Genomic DNA, 18,650 nt, shown 5'->3' with positions numbered 1-18,650 from the left:
TTGAACTCTGCTTGGAAGAAACTGTGGCCAGAATGTGTAGACCAAAGGGATTTTGAAGGGTTTGAGGCTAACCCTGGGAATCCTATGCCAGTTGAGGAATCCATTGTGGCATTGGGAAAGTCCTTGGGGTTGGAGGTTAGTGGGGATGATGTGGAAGAGTTGGTAGAGGAGGACAATGAAGAACTAACCTCTGATGACCTGCTAGATCATCTTCATCAGCATGAGGCCAGACCTGAGGAAACTGCTTCGGAGGAGGGGAGAGAGAAATTGAAGAAGTTGCCTACTTCAAAGATTAAGGAAATGTGTGGAATGTGGCTTAAAGTGCAAACCTTTTTTGATGACAATCACCCTAACACAGCTATTGCAAGCCGTGCTGGTGACTATTACACTGACAATGTTGTGAACCACTTTAGGAAAGTCATAAAGGAACGGGAGGTACAGGCCTCTATGGACAGATATGTTGTGCGACAGAAGTCCATTGACTCTGAAGCTGGTCCTAGTGGCATTAAAAGAAGAAGGGAAGTAACCCCGGAAAAGGACTTGACACCTCAAGTCTTAATGGAAGGGGATTCCCCTTCTAAACACTAACACTCTCCTCCCATCCCATCAATCATCACCAGATCTTCAATAAAGGTAAGTGTCATGTAACTGTGCATGTCTTTTTCAGTTTGTGTGTATTAAAATTAATATTTCATGTGGTAAAATTTTTTTTTTCATACTTTGGGGTGTCTTGCACGGATTAATTTGATTTCCATTATTTCTTATGGGGAAAATTCATTCGCATAACGATAATTTCGCATAACAATGAGCTCTCAGGAACGGATTAATATCGTTATGCGGGGGTCCACTGTAATATGGCTGTGTAGTGTAATAACATGGCTGTGTAATGTAGCCCAGGGGGGCTACATTACACTACATCTACCACTGACTACACTGATTTCCTACAAATAAATACTACTCACCTCTCACCCTACATTAACCCTCTCAGAGTTTTGGCCGTACAGGTCCTCCATCACAAATCCGGCATCATTGGGACCTGTAGTGTGCCAGATTACTGAGTTTGCCAAATTACAGAGTGGTTAGGTTAGAATACACTTAATAAAATTAACCAACTTGACTTACACAGTTCATTGAACATCGGCAAAAATCGAACATTTCCGCTACTTTGAGCTCAATTTCAAGGTATTTTTCATCATGAAAGCAATCAAAATCATGTCTATTTCTGTAATATATCTTCCATTCTATCAATTGAGTCCAAAAAATGAGAATACAACCATAAAAACCATAAGAAAATATACTGCAAAGAGGCGGCTAATGGCTGAGAAGTGAACTCCCTTATTTATCGTCAGTCTTTTTTATTTTTGTTGTACGTTAAGAAGCATCTTTCCATCATACATTACCCAAGTTTGAGATAGCCCAACAAACAACCGAGAAAAAAAAAATATTTACCAAAAATCATATATGGCAAGCCCAAGCCAGGTACTGGAAATAAGTCACTTTGTCTGACTTTTCTGGGTTATCCTAGGTTCTCTATACATACACTGCTATGTATGATAATCTATGCCCGAAATGCCTAGCCATGCTAAGCGTTCTAGTGGTACACTCTGTAATCACAATTTTACTACATGTAAACCAAACAATAACCAAATTTCTGTAAACTCAGCATTGTAATCCTTATAGAGAATAAACTTTGAATTTGAATGTAACTGTATTTGTGTATACCTGAATAAACTTATTTACTTCTAGTCTGTCAGCTGAGTACAAGAAACCGCCCATTCACTTATTTCAGCTACCCAATAAAGTGGTCAGAAATTGGCAATTTGGCCGATTTAACACAAATTTCAGCAGATGCCAATTTCAAAATAGGGTCCAGAATAAACAATGCAGACATTCCTGGCACTAAAATAACATTTTCTCTGTTCATTAGTCACGGCTACAGGCCCCTCTTATATTACTCTTGCTTACCATTTGGAATTTTTATTCACAAAAAAAAAGAAATAGAAGATTTACTGTTATGCAGACTACTGCATTATTGTAATAATTGTATAAATATTGTCAATCCATTCTTGACTCCGTACTGGAATTTAGACTGGCAGGTGGACAGGTATTGGATGGTGACGTCATTTGTTTACTCTTGAGCTTCACTAAAGAATAGAACATTTTCGCTACTGTGAACGCAATTTCAAGGTACTTTTCGTCATGAAAGCAATCAAAATCATATCTATTTCTGTAATATATCTTTCATTCTGTCAAATGAGACCGAAAAAATGAGAATACAACCATGACAACCATACAAAAATACATGTATACCGCTAAGCGGCCGCTAATGGCTGAGAAGTGAACTCCGCTCTTTATGGTCTGATTTCTTTCATTTTTGGTGTACGTGAAGAAGTATCTTTCCATCATACATTGCCCAAGTTTGAATAAGATAACCCAACAAACAACTTAGAAAATAATAATAATAATATAATAATAATAATAATAATAATAATACACAGTGCGTAATGAGAAAAAAACTTTGTGTTTTTGGATTAAAACAGCAACTTTGCACTGTATTTTCGTATGGTATTTATTGTTGTATTCTAGTTTTCCTGGTCTCATTTTATAGAATGGAAGACATATTACAGAACTTAAGATGATTTTGACTGGTTTTACAATGAAAAGTACCTTGAAATTAAGCTCAAAGTAGCAGAAATGTTCGATTTTTACCAAAATTCAAAAGTAAACAAATCATGCTAAGCGTCCAATACACGTCAACTGGTGAGTCTGATATTCTTTCACAAGTGTGCCAATATTATTTATACCATTTCTACACTAATGCAGTAGTCTGCATAACAGTAAATCTATTTTTTGTGAGAATAAAAATTCAAAATGGAAAGCAAAAGAATGTTAGAGGGGCGTGGGGACGTGACTAATGAACAGAGGAAATGTTATTTTAGTGCCAAGAATGTGTTTCTTGTTTATTCTGGACCCTATTTGGAAATTGGCATGTTTTGAAATTTGTGTGAAATTGGCAAAAATTGCTAAATTCTGACCACTGTATTGGATAGTTGAAATCGGTAAATGGATGGTTTCTTGTACTCATTCGATAGAAAAAATGGAGTTCTAGCGAAATAGTTATGATTTTTGTCGACTACTACACTGGAATTGGCCGAAAATAGGGCTCTAAAATGGGCAAAATCGCCAATGCAGAAACATCGTTGAGACCGCTAACTTCACAAGAGCATAATTTCGTAAGTTTTCCATCAAATTTCATACTTTTGGTGTCATTATGATCGGGAAAAGATTCTCTTTCTTTTCATAAGAAAAAATAATTTTTTTTTTTTTTTTTTGAAATTTGGAGGACCCTGAGAGCAAGTCTCTGAGAGGGCCTGTGGACCCTGAAAGGGTTAAGACTACAAATATTTTAAGGTAAGTAATGAATTTACTGTGGCAGTAAATGAGAAAGAAGGGAAGTAACTCTAGAGAGGGTTTTGATACCTTATGGACAGGGATTCCTGGCTCCCTCTCCCCTCCTTGCCTTCTTCAATACGCCAACAAGAGTCTTCAGTAAAGGTATGTAATGTTCATTTATCATTAAAATTTGTGCTTTATATCTATTTCTCATTGTTTTCTGTATGTAAAACTATAGTTGATCTTTAAAATTTTTTTTTTTTTTTTTAATATTTTTGGGTGTCTGAAATAGATTAATTGGATTTTCAGTAATTCTTATGGGAAATATTATTTCAGTTTTCGGCCTTTTCGGATTTAGGCCGACCTTCTGGAATGGATTATGGCCAATAATAGAGGGTCCACTGTACATGAGACCTGGGAATGTGATTAGTGAACAGAGGAAAGGTTACTTTAGTGGCTGAAATACCAACAGTGTTTATTTTCGATTCTGTTTTTAAATTTAATTTTTTTAAATTTTGTGTAAAATTGGCTAAATTACCAACTTCTGTTCACATTATAAGGTAGTTCTGATGGTTGAATGGGCAGCTACTTGTGTCTGCACTCTGATGGAGGGGGGGAGGGGATATTGCAATTGAGAGGGGGATCTGAGCTGTAATGTCAGCATGCTTTTGGCAAGACAGTATTAGAGTGAATGATCGTAAGTGTTTCTTCTTTTTTGGGTTATCCTACCTTGATGAGAGATAGCTGGTGTGTTAACAAAAAAAAGGTAACTCATCCTCATCATCTCTACTATAACAGTGGAGAACAGGTTTATGTAAAAACCATCTTGTGGTTAGAAAATGGTACGAGTAACATTCATTCATTTTTTTTTTCACAGTGCCTTATATTGTTTTGCAGTTTGTAGGTCAGAGGCTGTGATGTAAGAAATTTTATAGTGATCATGCATAATGTAGTCATTTTATTGTGCTCTGTGTATTAAAATATGTTCATTACACCTACAGACTTCAAAAATCATAAAAAAATTGTTTGTTGTTACTACCCATGTGTTGATGATTATTTTTTTTTTTGGACATAATGGCAAATGTTTAGAGAACTTAGGCATTTTGAAACACATTATCAGTAATACTATACAATTTTTCATTAGAAAATAGTTTTTTTCCTGTTGATAACATGGAATATACATAGGATGAAAGTTTGTTGCAATTTTTTGAGGAAATATAAAAAAGTTTGTCAACAAAGATAGTGTGTTTAGGTTACTTTATCCTCTGTGGCCTTTGGAGCATTAAAAGGTATTTTCCCCTGCACTTTATTAGGAAATTTCGAGGAGAGTACATTACTTTCAAAACCTAAGGAATAAATTGCCATAATCTGCTAGGAGATTTTTTACAGAGAAGTCTCTCATTGTTCAGAATGCTCCTTAATGTTTCCTGTGGGAGAATTTATAATGCACAGTTGATGTCTTAGCTTTTATTGGAGTGTTAAGAAATCAGAATAACTGCACTTACCATATTTTATTTATTTATTTATTTATTTTATTTATTTATTTATTTATTTTATTTATTTATCTATTTTTTATTTGGACATGATTAATAGTTGTACAAAGAAATATAGTGATTGGGTGTACATGCCAAGAGCCCCTTGTATGCAGAGCATTATGGGCAGGCTTAAAATTAACTTAAGAATAACTAAGCAATGATATATTCAGTGGTAAAAATTACAGTAAACAAATTACAACATGAAGTACAAATGAGTATATACTTCATACAAGAAGCATTAAAGTTGTACAAATTTGTAGCGTAACAATGTATAATATAATCCGATCAAATCGAATAAAATCAATGATTTGTAGTGCAGAAACAGGTCATATGGTCATTAGATGAGTTACTCTGCATTCAAGAGAATGGAGTATTCTCTTAGGTAATGTAATAAGAAAAAACATAGTTTGATAGGGTCACAGGTTATACGTTTATGAGATACAGTTATTCAGTATTTATTTAGTTGTGGTTGAGTAAGTGGTTTTTAACCCTTAAACGGTCCAAACAGATCAACGTTCAAATTCGTAGTGCTACAAAAATAGATCTACTTTTTTTTACATATTTTCAAATATAAAAAAAAAGTAGATAAAAGTTTTTTTACACGTTTTCAAATGTAAAACAAAAAAGAAAATCTACATTTTTTTACATACTTTCAGATGTTGAAAAAACGTATATATACGTTTGGACCATTTAAGGGTTAAGAAGAGTCTTGAATTGATAAGCAGACACGTTTCTTTTATATTCACAGGTAATGAATTCCAGATTTTTGGGCCTTTTATGTGCATTGAGTTTTTACATAGTGTGAGATGGACACGGGGAACATCAAAGAGTGATCTGTACCTTGTGTTATGGTCATATTTTCTGTTGAGGTTGGTGAGAAGTTTGAGGGGAGGGCTTATATCCGAGTTTAGTGTTCTATGTATGTAGTAGGCATAATAATAAGTATGGATGTTTTGTACGGTGAGTAAGTTCAGAGTTTTGAATATTGGTGGAGTATGCTGCCTGGAGTGGGAATTTGTTATCATTCTGACTGCAGCCTTTTGTTGGGTAATTAATGTTCTGAGATGATTTATTGTTATTGAGCCCCATGCACAAATTCCATAGGTGAGATAGGGGTAAATGAGCGAGTGATATAGGGCCAGGAGGGCTGATTGTGGAACATAGTACCGTATCTTCGATAGTATGCCTACGGTCTTGGAGATTTTTTTGGAAATTCATTGTACATGTGTTTGAAATTTGAATCTATTATCAAGGTGGATTCCTAAGAATTTTCCCTCTGTGAGCTTTGTGATAGGTGATCCGTTTATCATTATGTTAAGAGGACCATCTGTATTTCTGTTCCCAAACTGAATGAAGTAGGTTTTGTCAATATTGAGAGTAAGTTTGTTAATCATCATCCAGGTAGATATTTTCTGTATTTCGGTATTTACAGTATTGGCTAGTATGACTGGGCTTGGGTGAGAGAAGATGTATGTACTGTCATCTGCAAATAGTGTAGGTTTGAGTAGTTGCGATGCATTTGGTAGATCGTTTATGTAAATGAGAAAGAGAAGAGGGCCAATGACACTTCCCTGTGGGACACCAACTTTAATTGGCTGTGAAAGAGTTTGCTTCATTTGTGTACACATATTGGCTTCTGTTGCTAAGGTATGACTTCAGGTAGTTGAGGGAGTGCCCTCTTATAACATAGTGTGATAATTTTATATGGAACAAATCATGGTCAGCTGTATCAAAAGTTTTACGTAAATCAATGAAGAGCCCCAGTGAGACTCCTTTTTTCTCGAGCGCGGTGTATATTTGTTCAAGCGTGTGTATAATAGCATCATTTGTATTTTTATTAGGCCTGAACCCAAACTGACAGGGGCTGAGTATGTTGTGGGAGATGAAGTAGGAATAGATTCACTTATGAATTAATTTTTCGAAGATTTTTAGAGACAGGTTGTAAGTTGGATATTGGCCTATAGTTATCCAGGACTGCTTGATCTCCTCTCTTATGTATCGGGGTGACCCTCGCTATTTTGAGAACTGTAGGGAAGGTAGAGGATTCAATGGATTTGTTAAAGAGTGTTGCAATGATTGGTGACAGTACTTGTGAAGCCTTTTTTGTATATAAAGGGTGGTAAATCTCCTGTCTTGTTCTTTAGTGTGTTGATAATAAGGGAGACTTCTGTTGGGTTAGTCAGAGCTAGGAACAGTGTGTTCGGGTAGGTGCCAGTGAGGTAGTCATTGGGTGGGGTATTTGATTTTGGGATTTTACCCGCAAGGTTTATTCCTCTGGTGGAGAAGAAAACATTGAGTCTGTTTGCTGTTTCAGTTGGTGGGAGTTGGGGTTCATCTGGTTTTGTTAGTTTGATTGTTCTGTTTCCTGATATCTTTTTTGGTCCTAGAATTTCAGATAGGGTTTTCCAGGTCTATTTTATATCACCTTTTAAGTTGGATACTCTGTTCTCATAATACAATTTTTTTGCCCTTCATATCAGGCTGGTTAGGACTGATGAGTAACGTTTTGTTTGGTCTCTGGTTATGTGACCCATTCTGTACTGTTTTTCATATAGGTGCATTATATTTATGGATTTGAGGATGCTGGGTGTTAGCCAGGGGCTGTTCAGTCTCTTAGCTGTGATCTGTTTAGTTTTTTTAGGGCAGTGCATGTTATAGAGGTATTGGGTCTTTTTTAGAAAATTATTAATACACTTACCATCCGACTTACAACCGAGTTCAGTTCCGAGAAACCAGTCGTAAGTCGAAATGGACGTAAGTCAAACTTTACTACTGAATATCAACATAATATTTTTGTAATGACTTTATTTTATTGTTTTATTTTGGTATTTCATGTTTACTTTACTTTTTATGCTGTTAGTACTATATTTTATACTCTAAGGTTTAGGATAAACACTGTGTACAATGCAAACACTTGTTTATTTCCCAGAAATTTGGCATAAAAAACACGGTCGTAAGTCGAGTCGTCGTATGTCGAGCAGGTCGTAAGTCGGATGGTAGGTGTATATTCGTCAGTATCTGTATAGATTTCTAACTCAGTTTTCCAGTCGATGTTTGTCATTGCTGTTGTGAAGTTATTAATGGCTGCCTCATTATGAAGTCTGAAGGTTACTTTAGTAGTGTCTTGGGGTAATTTACTTAGATTGGTTATAAGAAAGGTAGGGTAGTGGTCTGTGGTATTATCTGTAATTATGCCTGATTTTAAAGGGATATGGTATTGGTCCAGATGTGGTCTAATAGGGAAACACTAGTCTCTGTAATTCTTGTAGGTTTTGTTACTGTTGGTAGCAACTAGCAGTTACTCAGTGTTTGTGAATTCAGTTACATGTGGGTCCTAGTCTTGCAGGAGATTTATATTGAAGTCCCCTGAGAGTAGTAAGTGATCTTTATTCATGTGTGCATCAGTTATCATACTTCTAGGTTTTCACTAAAATGGCTAATATTTGACTGTTGTACTCTGTAGATGTTTATCACTGTGAGAGGTTTTTGCAGGTACATGTATTTGGATTTGAATTTAGCTATTATATACTCCCCATGTTCATTCCTTGTGCAAGTATTATTGATGCATTCTAGTTGGTCTGAGTAGTATATAGCTGTGCCACCCCTTGTTGATCTGGCCTACAGTTGTGTATGGCTGTGTAACCAGGAATGGCATAGACATCTGTAGTATCTGGCTTTAGCCAGGTTTCGGTGAGAGTAATGATGGACATACAGTGGACCCTCGGCTAACGATATTAATCCGTTCCTGATAGCTCATCGTTAGACGAAATTATCGTTAGCCAAATTAATTTTCCCCATAAGAAATAATGGAAATCCAATTAATCCGTTCCAGAAAGCCAAAAGTATTAAAAAAAATTATTTTTTTTCATGAAATATACATTTCCCTACAAAGAAAACAATGAGACATGCACAATAACTATATAAATAAATGTTAAATTGGCAATTACCTTTATTGAAGAGTATTGATGAGTGATGAGACACTGTTTTTCTTGAACACTCTGGGATTATCAGAGTGATACATGAGTAAAGGCTTCACTTTGCAATCCCCACTAGCATTACAACAAAACAAGAAAATTAGCCTGTCTTTCATAGGCTTGTGTCCTGAGAGTGCCTTTTCCTCCTGAGTAATGTAGGTCCTGTTTGGCATTTTCTTCCAGAACAGGCCTGTTTCGTTGGAAACAGGTCTGGGGTTGGAATTTTTCACCTTCGCCATACCTTATCACACTGTGTATGCCACTACGATTCTTAAATCTCACAAACCAACCTTTGCTGTTCTTAAATTCACCAATATGAGCACTAGTTCCAGGCATTTTTTCCAGTTCACCTGGGTGTTAGTCAACTGGTGTGGGTCGCATCCTGGGGGACAAGATTAAGGATCCCAATGGAAATAAGTTAGACAGTCCTCGATGACTCACTGACTTTCTTGGGTTATCCTGAGTGCTAGCCCTCTGGGGCTAATTGTTTCTCGGTAATTGTTTCTCGTTAAGCCACACCAAAAACACTCTCCACTTCTTCGAGTAGTACAGCTGATGGTGGTGCAGCAACAGCTGCTGGTGGTGCAGCAGCAGGTGACCGTGGTACTATAGTATTTTGATAATATTCTCACCCTTTTTACCACAGGGTTGGCACTAGAAGCTTTCTTTGGGCCCATGGTGGCTTATTTAGCAGTTACAAGCACCATAAACAATGGAATAATACAAAATGTATCGAATGTATGCATGAAACCGGCCACCCTGGTTTGTAAACAATGACGGCAGGGCAGCTGAGGCACTCAAGCTGGATGGACAGGTTCAAGACAAATCACATTGGGTAAGTTTTTTATTGTTAGCCAGGCCAAAATTTTTACACTCAAATGCTTCGTTGGGCGGATTTAACGTTATGTGATGCGTTCATTAGCCAAGGGTCCACTGTACTGGCATGCAGGGAATTTAGTAATGCTGTGATTTCATTGTAATGTTTGCTTAAAGATCTGACATTGTAGTTAAAGACAGTTATGTTGTTGTTGGTTCTGAGAAGTGCCTTTGTTTGTTCTGCTGTGTAGTAATTACAGTTCCTGTTTGATTCATTTAAGTCATTCAGTAAGAGGTTGGTATCAGGACCAATGCTTGTAATCATAAGATTTATAATGAATCTATAATCAGACTTAAGTATAAGACAATGTAAATATTCTTAGGCTAAAAAATAGCACCTTAATTATTTTAATAAATGTGAATATATGAACTAAGAGAGTTCTTTAAAGCTAAAATAAAGGAGAAAATATAAAAGGGACTAAAATAAGTAGTGGTAAACAAATAAAGTGGTAATCAAATAAAGGAACTAGGGAATATAATAGTAAAATAATGAAAGTATTACACTTTAGCACCTGAAAATAGCACCTTAATTATTTTAACAAATGTGAATAGTATATGAACTAAGGTAGTTATTTAAAAGCTAAAATAAAGGAGAAAATATAAAAGGGACTAAAATAAGTAGTGGTAAACCAAGTTAAATGGACAGATAGTCACTATGATATAATATTAATTTAGGAGTAAGATCTGACTTGTAATATGAAGTTTGAGCAATTGTATGATATAGGATGTGCCTTTTTTTCCTGTTCAAGGTCAGGGTCAAGAGTAGGCTTTGGGTTACACTTTAGCATTAAGTAAGAGGCTCATTAGTCCTTGAAAATGATTACTGATTTACTATTATGATATTTCTGTTGTGTGTCTTATATGCCGGAAAATATGGCGTATTGATTCCGAAAAATTTCGGTATTACAGTTTACTTTTTTCAGAGAATTGTAATCCACTTCACCTACAACACAGTAAACAAATGATTACAGGTACAACACACAAAATTATATAAGGAGGATTTCATAACCCCCCATCATTAGGGAGAATAAGAGACCATAGCTATAAACTAAGAAAGGAGAGGTGCTGAAAGGATACTAAAAACTTTTCTTCAACAACAGTGATCAATGGTGGCTCTAGACTCTGTATAGGTGAGACTTAGGGGTGGCACTCTGTTTGGAAAGGGGGCTAGGGTACTTGTCTAATAGTTGCACTGCCCTAAAAAAACTAAACAGATGACAGCTAAGAGACTGAACAATCCCTGGCTAACACCCAGCATCCTCAAATCCATAAATACAAAGCACCTATACAAAAAACAGTACAGAATGGGTCACATAACCAGAGACTAAGCAAAACGTTACTCGTCAGTCCTAACCAGCCTGAAAAAGAAGGGCTAAAAAATTGTATTATGAGAACATTATCCAACTTAAAAGGTGATATAAAAAAGACCTGGAAAGCCCTATCAGAAATTCTAGGAACAAAAAAGATATCACGAAATAGCGCAATTGAACTAACAAAACCAGATGAACCCCAACTCCCACCAACTGAAACAGCAAACAGACTCAATGATTTCTTCTCCACCATAGGAAAAAACCTTGCCAATAAAATCCCAAGCTCAAATACCCGACCCAATGTCTACCTCACTGGCAACTACCCGAACACACTGTTCCTAGCTCCGACTAACCCAACAGAAGTCTCCCTTATTATCAACACACTAAAAAACAAGACAGGAGATTTAAATACCTTACCACCCTTTATATACAAAAAAGCATCACAAGTGCTGTCACCAATCATTGCAACACTATTTAACAAATCCATTGAATCCTCTACCTTCCCTACAGTTCTCAAAATAGCGAGGGTCACCCCAATTCATAAAGGAGGAGACTAAACAGACTTGAATAACTATAGGCCAATATCCAGCTTACACCCTCTCTCTAAAATCTTTGAAAAATTAATTCATAAGCAAATCTATTCCTACCTCATCTCCCACAACATACTCAACCCCTATCAGTTTAGATTCAGGCCTAATAAAAATATGAATGTTGCTATTGTACACATGCTAGAACAAATATACACTGCACTAGTGAGAAAAGAAGTCCCACTGGGGCTCTTCATTGATTTACGTAAAGCTTTTGATACAGTTGACTATGATTTGCTCCACATAAAATTGACGCACTATGGTATAAGAGGGCACTCCCTCAACTACCTAAAGTCATACCTCAGCAACAGAAACCAATATGTGTACACAAATGGACTAAACTCTTCCGCACAGCCAATTACAGTTGGTGTCCCACAGGGAAGTGTCATTGGCCCTCTTCTCTTTCTCGTTTACATAAATGACCTATCAAATGCATCGCAACTACTCAAACGCACACTATTTGCAGGTGACACTACATACGTCTTCTCTCACCCAAGCCTAGTCATGCTAGCCAATACTGTAAATACCGAATTACAGAAAATATCTACCTGGATGACGACTAACATACTTACTCTTAACATTGACAAAACCTACTTCATTCAGTTTGGAAACAGAGCTACAGATGTCCCTCTTAACATAATGATAAACGGATCTCCTATCACAAAGCTCACAGAGGGAAAATTCTTAGGAATCCACCTTGATAATAGACTCAAACTTCAAACACATGTACAACAAATTTCCAAGAAAATTTCCAAGACTGTAGGCATACTATTGAAGATACGGTACTATGTTCCATAGTCAGCTCTCCTGGCCCTATATCACTCGCTTATTTACCCCTATCTCACCTATGGAATTTGTGCATGGGGCTCAACAACAATAAACCATCTCAGACCATTAATTACCCAACAAAGGCTGCAGTCAGAACGATAACAAATTCCCACTACAGGCAGCACACTCCACCAATATTCAAAACTCTAAACCTACTTTCCGTACAAAACATCCATACTTATTATTGTACCTTCTACATACATAGAACACTTATCTCAGATATAAACCCTCCCCTCAAACGTCTCCTTACCAATCTCAGCAGAACACATGACCATAACACAAGGCACAGATGACTCTTTGATGTTCCTCGCGTCCATCTCACACTAAGCAAAAACTCAATGCACATAAAAGGCCCAAAAATCTGGAATTCATTACCTGTGAATATAAAAGAAACACTGTTTATAAATTCAAGTCTCTTCTTAAAAATCACTTACTCACCCACAACTAAATAAATACTGAATAATTGTATCTCATAAATGTTTAACCTGTGACCCAATCAAACTTTGTTTTTTTTAATTACATTACCTTACAGAATACTGCATTCTACTGAATGCACAGCAACTCAGTAAATGACCATATGACCTGTCTTTGAAATACTCATTTGTGCTTAATTGTTATTTGTTTACTATAATTTTTACCACTGAATATATCATTGCTTAGTTAATCTTAAGTTAATTTTAAGCATGCCCATAATGCTTTGCATACAAGGGACTTTTGGCATGTTACACTTAACCACTGTATTTCTTTGTACTTCTATGTATCATGTCCAAATTAATAATAAATTAAATAAATCATCATTATTATTATTATTATTATTATTATTATTATTATTAGTAGTAGTAGTAGTAGTAGTAGTAGTAGTAATTAATTTTAAAGCCCCCAGTCTGAAATGCATAGGTTGGAGGGAAGTGGTGTAATCACCACCTTATTGCTGTCTGTAGTCCTTTAATTTTTTTGTACTTTAATGCCATTTAAAATGGGAATTTTATACTTTATATATACTGTAGGTTACTTAACCCTTTGACTGTCGCGGCCGTATATATACGTCTTACGAGGTACCGTGTTTAACGTACATATACTCATAAATTCAAACGGCTTCAAATCAAGCAGCAGAAAGCTGGTAGGCCCACATGTGAGAGAATGGGTGTGTGTGCACCATATAAAAAAAATCCTGGAGCACGCAATGTATAATGAGAAAAAAAAAACTCCGACCGTTTTTTTTATTAAAATGCTGACTTTGTGGTCTATTTTCGTATAGTATTTATGGTTGTATTCTCGTTTTCTTGGTCTCATTTGATAGAATGGAAAACATATTACAGAAATAGAGGTGATTTTGATTGATTTTACTATAAAAAGAACCTAGAAATGGAGCTCAAAGTAGGGGAAATGTTTGATTTTTGCCAATGTTCAAAAGTAAACAAATGATGCCATTGTCCAATAAATGTCCAACTAGCCATTCTAATATGCAGTCATGAATGGGTTGATGTTATTTATACAATTATTACAGTATTGCAGTAGTCTGCATAATAGTAAGTCTTCTATTTTTTGTTTGAATTAAAATTCAAAATAGAAAGCAAGAGTAATATCAGAGGGGCCTGGAGACATGACTGATGAGCAAAGAAAATGTTATTTTAGAGCCAGGAATGTCTGCATTGTTCATTCTGGATCTTATTTTGAAATTGTCATATTTTTTAGTTTTCGTGAAATTGGCCAAATTGCAAATTTCTGACCACATTATTAGGTAGTTGAAATAGGTAAATGGGCAGTTTCTTGTACTCAATCGATAGAAAAAAATGGAGTTCTAAAGAAATAGCTATGAGTTTGGGCGACTGGAACAATGGAATTAGCCGAAAATAGGGCTCAAAGTGGACGAAATAGCCGATTTGTAAACAGTGCTGAGGTCGCTAACTTCGCGAGAGCATAATTCCGTCAGTTTTCCATCAAATTTCGTTTTTTTAGTGTCATTACAATCGGGAAAAGATTCTCTATCATTTCATAAGAAAAATAATTTTTTTTTTTTTAAATTTTGCGACACCAGGAGACACCTCAGGATTGGGGGTTGCGACAGTCAAAGGGTTAAACAAACAGGAATGCAAATATATAATAACTTGAATTTTTATTTATAGGACTTGGGATCTATCAGCCCATTACACTCATCTGGACACAAATCTCCAGAATCTCTTGAGAGTTCCTCCACACAGTCAGAGTCTTCTGTGCCCCCATCACCTTGCAAATCTCCAACAGGTAAGTATTGTGGAGTCGCTAATTATATGCTTCAAACCATTGTTCAGGTACTGGTACTCTTTCATTATATAATTTACAGTAGAATATCCTTCAAAGTATGGAGTGGATTTGATAAATTAGACACATGTGCAACTCTTGGGTATCTTTATTGAGGAAACGTTTCGCCACACAGTGGCTTCATCAGTCCATACGTAGGAGAAACTTGAAGAACAGGAGGAGAATGAGGTAATCAGTCCCTCAACCTTGAGTCGATGTGTTCAGTCCATCAATCTTGAGTAGAATTGATGATGGACTAAACACATCGACTCAAGGTTGAGGGACTGATTACCTCATTCTCCTCCTGTTCTTCAAGTTTCTGCTACGTATGGACTGATGAAGCCACTGTGTGGCGAAACGTTTCCTCAATAAAGATACCCAAGAGTTGCACATGTGTCTAATTTATCAACATGTCGGTTCTCTGAACCATCCATCTACATGGAGTGGATTTAAGTATGCAGTGTTTGAGTGCAGCAAAAGTTTGTGGGTATAGGATGGTGGGTGTGGGTGGAAAAAGGAATGATTGGTGGAATAATCAGGTAAAGAGGGTGGTTAAGGAGGAAAAAGTTAGTACAGTGGACCCCCGCATAACGATGGCATCACATAGCGATTTTTCCGCATACCGCTTACTTTTATCGCAAAATTTTTGCCGCGCATACCGATTAAAAACCCGCTCACCGATTTTCGTCCGAGACGCGTCCAATGTGCCCTCAGCCAGCCTCACATGTGCCGCCCGTCCCATTGTTTACCAGCCAGCCTCCGCGGTAACATCCAAGCATACACTCGGAATATTTCGTATTATTACAGTGTTTTCGGTGCTGTTTCTGGAAAATAAGTGACCATGGGCCCCAAGAAAGCTTCTAGTGCCAACCCTGTGGTAAAAAGGGTGAGAATTAGTATGGAAATTAAGAAAGATTTTGAAGGGTTTGGGGCTAACCCTGAGAAGCCTATGCCAGTTGTGGAATCCATTGTGCCTACTTCAAAGATTAAGGAAATGTGTGCACAGTGGGTTGAACTGCAAACCTTTATGGATGAAAATCACCCTGACACAGCTGTTGCAAGCCGTGCTGGTGACTATTTCAATGACAATGTTGTGGCCCATTTTAGACAAATCGTAAAGGAACGGGAGGTACAGAGCTCTATGGACAGATTTGTTGTGCGACAGAGGTCCAGTGACTCTCAAGCTGGTCCTAGTGGCATTAAAAGAAGAAGGGAAGTAACCCCGGAAAAGGACTTGCTACCTCAAGTCGTAATGGAAGGGGATTCCCCTTCTAAACAGTAAGAAGATAATGCTCTCCCCTCCTCCCATCCCATCAATCATCACCAGATCTTCAATAAAAGTAAGTGTCATGTAAGTGTGCATGCCTTTTTCAGTTTGTGTGTATTAAAATTAATATTTCATGTGGTAAAAAAATTTTTTTTTCATACTTTTGGGTGTCTTGCACGGATTAATTTTATTTCCATTATTTCTTATGGGGAAAATTCATTCACATAACGATTATTTCGCATAACAATTACCCCTCTTGCACGGATTAAAATCGTTAACCGGGGGTCCACTGTATATGAGAGGCTTTTACAGTGTTGAAGTGATATACAGAGGGTGAAATATATGGAGAATAAAAGAGAGATTAAAATAGTGGTGGGGAATGCAAAAGGAGAGGCAATGAGAGAGTATGTAAGATTTTATCAACAAATTTGGTGTGAAGACTAAGAAAAGTTGTTGTTAAATGTTGATGATGAAAGGGAGACAGTGATTTCATGCATTGAGCAAGGAGGTATAACACCTTGTAGGAGTGAGGAAGAGCTAGATGCAAATGTGGAGGTAAATGCATGAGGCAGCGGGTAGCTTAAAAAGAGGGTAAAGCAGCTGAGTAGACGGGATTAAGACGGAAATGTGAAAAGCAGGCAGAGCTATAGTTGTAAAGTAGTTGCTTGTTCAGTATTTATTGAACAGGAGGGGAGGGTACCTAGTTGTTTTTAAGGCTTGATGAAAGGATTCAGGGAAACTGCTTAGCTGGACTTGAGTCCTGGAGATGGAAAGTATACTAGTATCTGCACTTTAAAAGAGTAATGAAAATGTCATAATTAAGGGAATAAGTCGTATGAGCTGTGATGTTGGAGCAATTCTGGAAAGAGAGTAATTGAATGAATGAATGTGAATATGTTTCCTTCTTTTTGGGTCACCCTTCCTTGGTGAGAGATGGCTTGTGTTGAAGAAAAAAAGACATGACACTTAAGAACATAAGAATGGAGGAACATTGCAGAAGGCCTACTGGCCCATACAAGGCAGGTCCCTATCAAAACGACCCCTACCCTAAGCTACCCAAGAATTTACTCCCGTACCCAATAACACCAATCAAACCCAGCACCTCGCACTCATATACAAATTTTTCCAATCTCTTTTTAAAGCTACCCAAGGTCCTAACCTCGATCACCCTACTGGGAAGATTGTTCCATGCATCCACAACTCTGTTCGAAAGCCAGTACTTACCTATGTCCTTTCTGAATCTAAATTTGTCCAACTTAAATCCATTATTTCTGGTTCTTACTGGTTCGACATCCTCAGTACTTTATTAATATTTCCTTTGTAATAATGTTGGTAGAATTACCGACTATGTAAAGTAAAAGGACACAAGTGCAACTAATGTGACATTTTTATTGTGGCAACGTTTCGTTCTCCAGGAGCTTTGTGAAGCCGTTACAAACAATATATGGACACAGAGGATATATATCGGCTTAGAGTGAGGTGTATAACTAGTGGTGGTGGTAGTAGTAGTAGTAGTAATATAAGTAGTAGTAATAGTACAGTTAATTAATTGCAAATTACTGCTGCTGCTGCCACCGCCACTGCCGCCGCCACTGCCGCCGCCACTGCCTCCGGCAGGAGCAGCATTATTATTATTACACCTCACTCTAATCCTATATATACCCTCTGTGTCCATATATTGTTTGTAATGGCTTGACAAAGCTCCTGAAGAGCAAAATGTTGCCACAATAAAAATGTCACATTAGCTGCACGTGTGTCCTTTTACTTTAAATACTATTTCCTTTGTTTATGCCCATCATCCACTTATACACATCAGTGATATCTCCCCTCATTCTACGTCTCTCCAGAGAGTGGAGATTTAAGGCTTTAAGTCTATCTTCATACAGGAGATTCCTTACACAGTAAATCATTTTAGTCATTCTTCTCTGTATGTTCTCCAATGAGTCTATATCCATCCTGTAGTAAGGAGACCAAAACTGAGCAGCATAATCTAAATGAGGCCTCACTAGTGATGTATAGAGCTGTAATATAACTTTTGGACTTCTGTTATTTATACTTCTTGAGATAAATCCTAGTAATCTGTTAGCCTTGTTGTGCACACTTAGGCACTGTTGTCTTGGCTTTAGATTTCTGCTTACCATGACTTCCAAGTCTTTTTCACATTCTGTATGATCAAGCTCTACTTCACCTAGTTTATAGCTTCGAGGGTTATTTTCATTACCAAGGACTAGTACCTTACACTTATCCACATTGAACTTCACCTGCCATTTTTCAGACCAAGACATTAATTTGTCCAAATCCTCCTGGAGTTCATTGGTATCTTCCTCAGAATGAATCATACGGCCTATCTTTGTATCAGCAAATTTGCTCATGTCACTCGTAATCCCTTCATCAAGGTTATTAATGTAAATTATGAACAGCAGAGGGCCTAAAACTGATCCTTGTGGAATGCCACTAATGACTAATCCCCATTCAGATTTGACCCTATTAATGGAAACTCTCTGCTTTCTGTTGGTAAGCCATGCCTCTATCCATGCTAGAACTTTACCTCCTATACCATGAGCTCCACTTTTCTTAAGAGTCTCTTGTGAGGTACTCTA

General features: G+C 37.0%; 1 protein-coding gene across 1 annotated transcript in view; it reads left to right on the top strand.

The window, feature by feature from the left end:
- Positions 1-18,650, top strand: part of Gorab (Golgin, RAB6 interacting) — an 85,452-nt gene that overhangs the window by 13,942 nt on the left and 52,860 nt on the right. The window contains exon 3 of the mRNA XM_053776584.2: positions 14,630-14,747. Coding sequence (XP_053632559.2) covers positions 14,630-14,747 — 118 coding nt within the window. The remainder of the gene's footprint in view (positions 1-14,629; positions 14,748-18,650) is intronic.

Source organism: Cherax quadricarinatus, chromosome 1 (genome assembly GCF_038502225.1).
Source record: "Cherax quadricarinatus isolate ZL_2023a chromosome 1, ASM3850222v1, whole genome shotgun sequence".
Classification (NCBI taxonomy): Eukaryota; Metazoa; Arthropoda; class Malacostraca; order Decapoda; family Parastacidae; genus Cherax; species Cherax quadricarinatus.
This window is presented reverse-complemented; position numbering and strand designations above follow the sequence as displayed.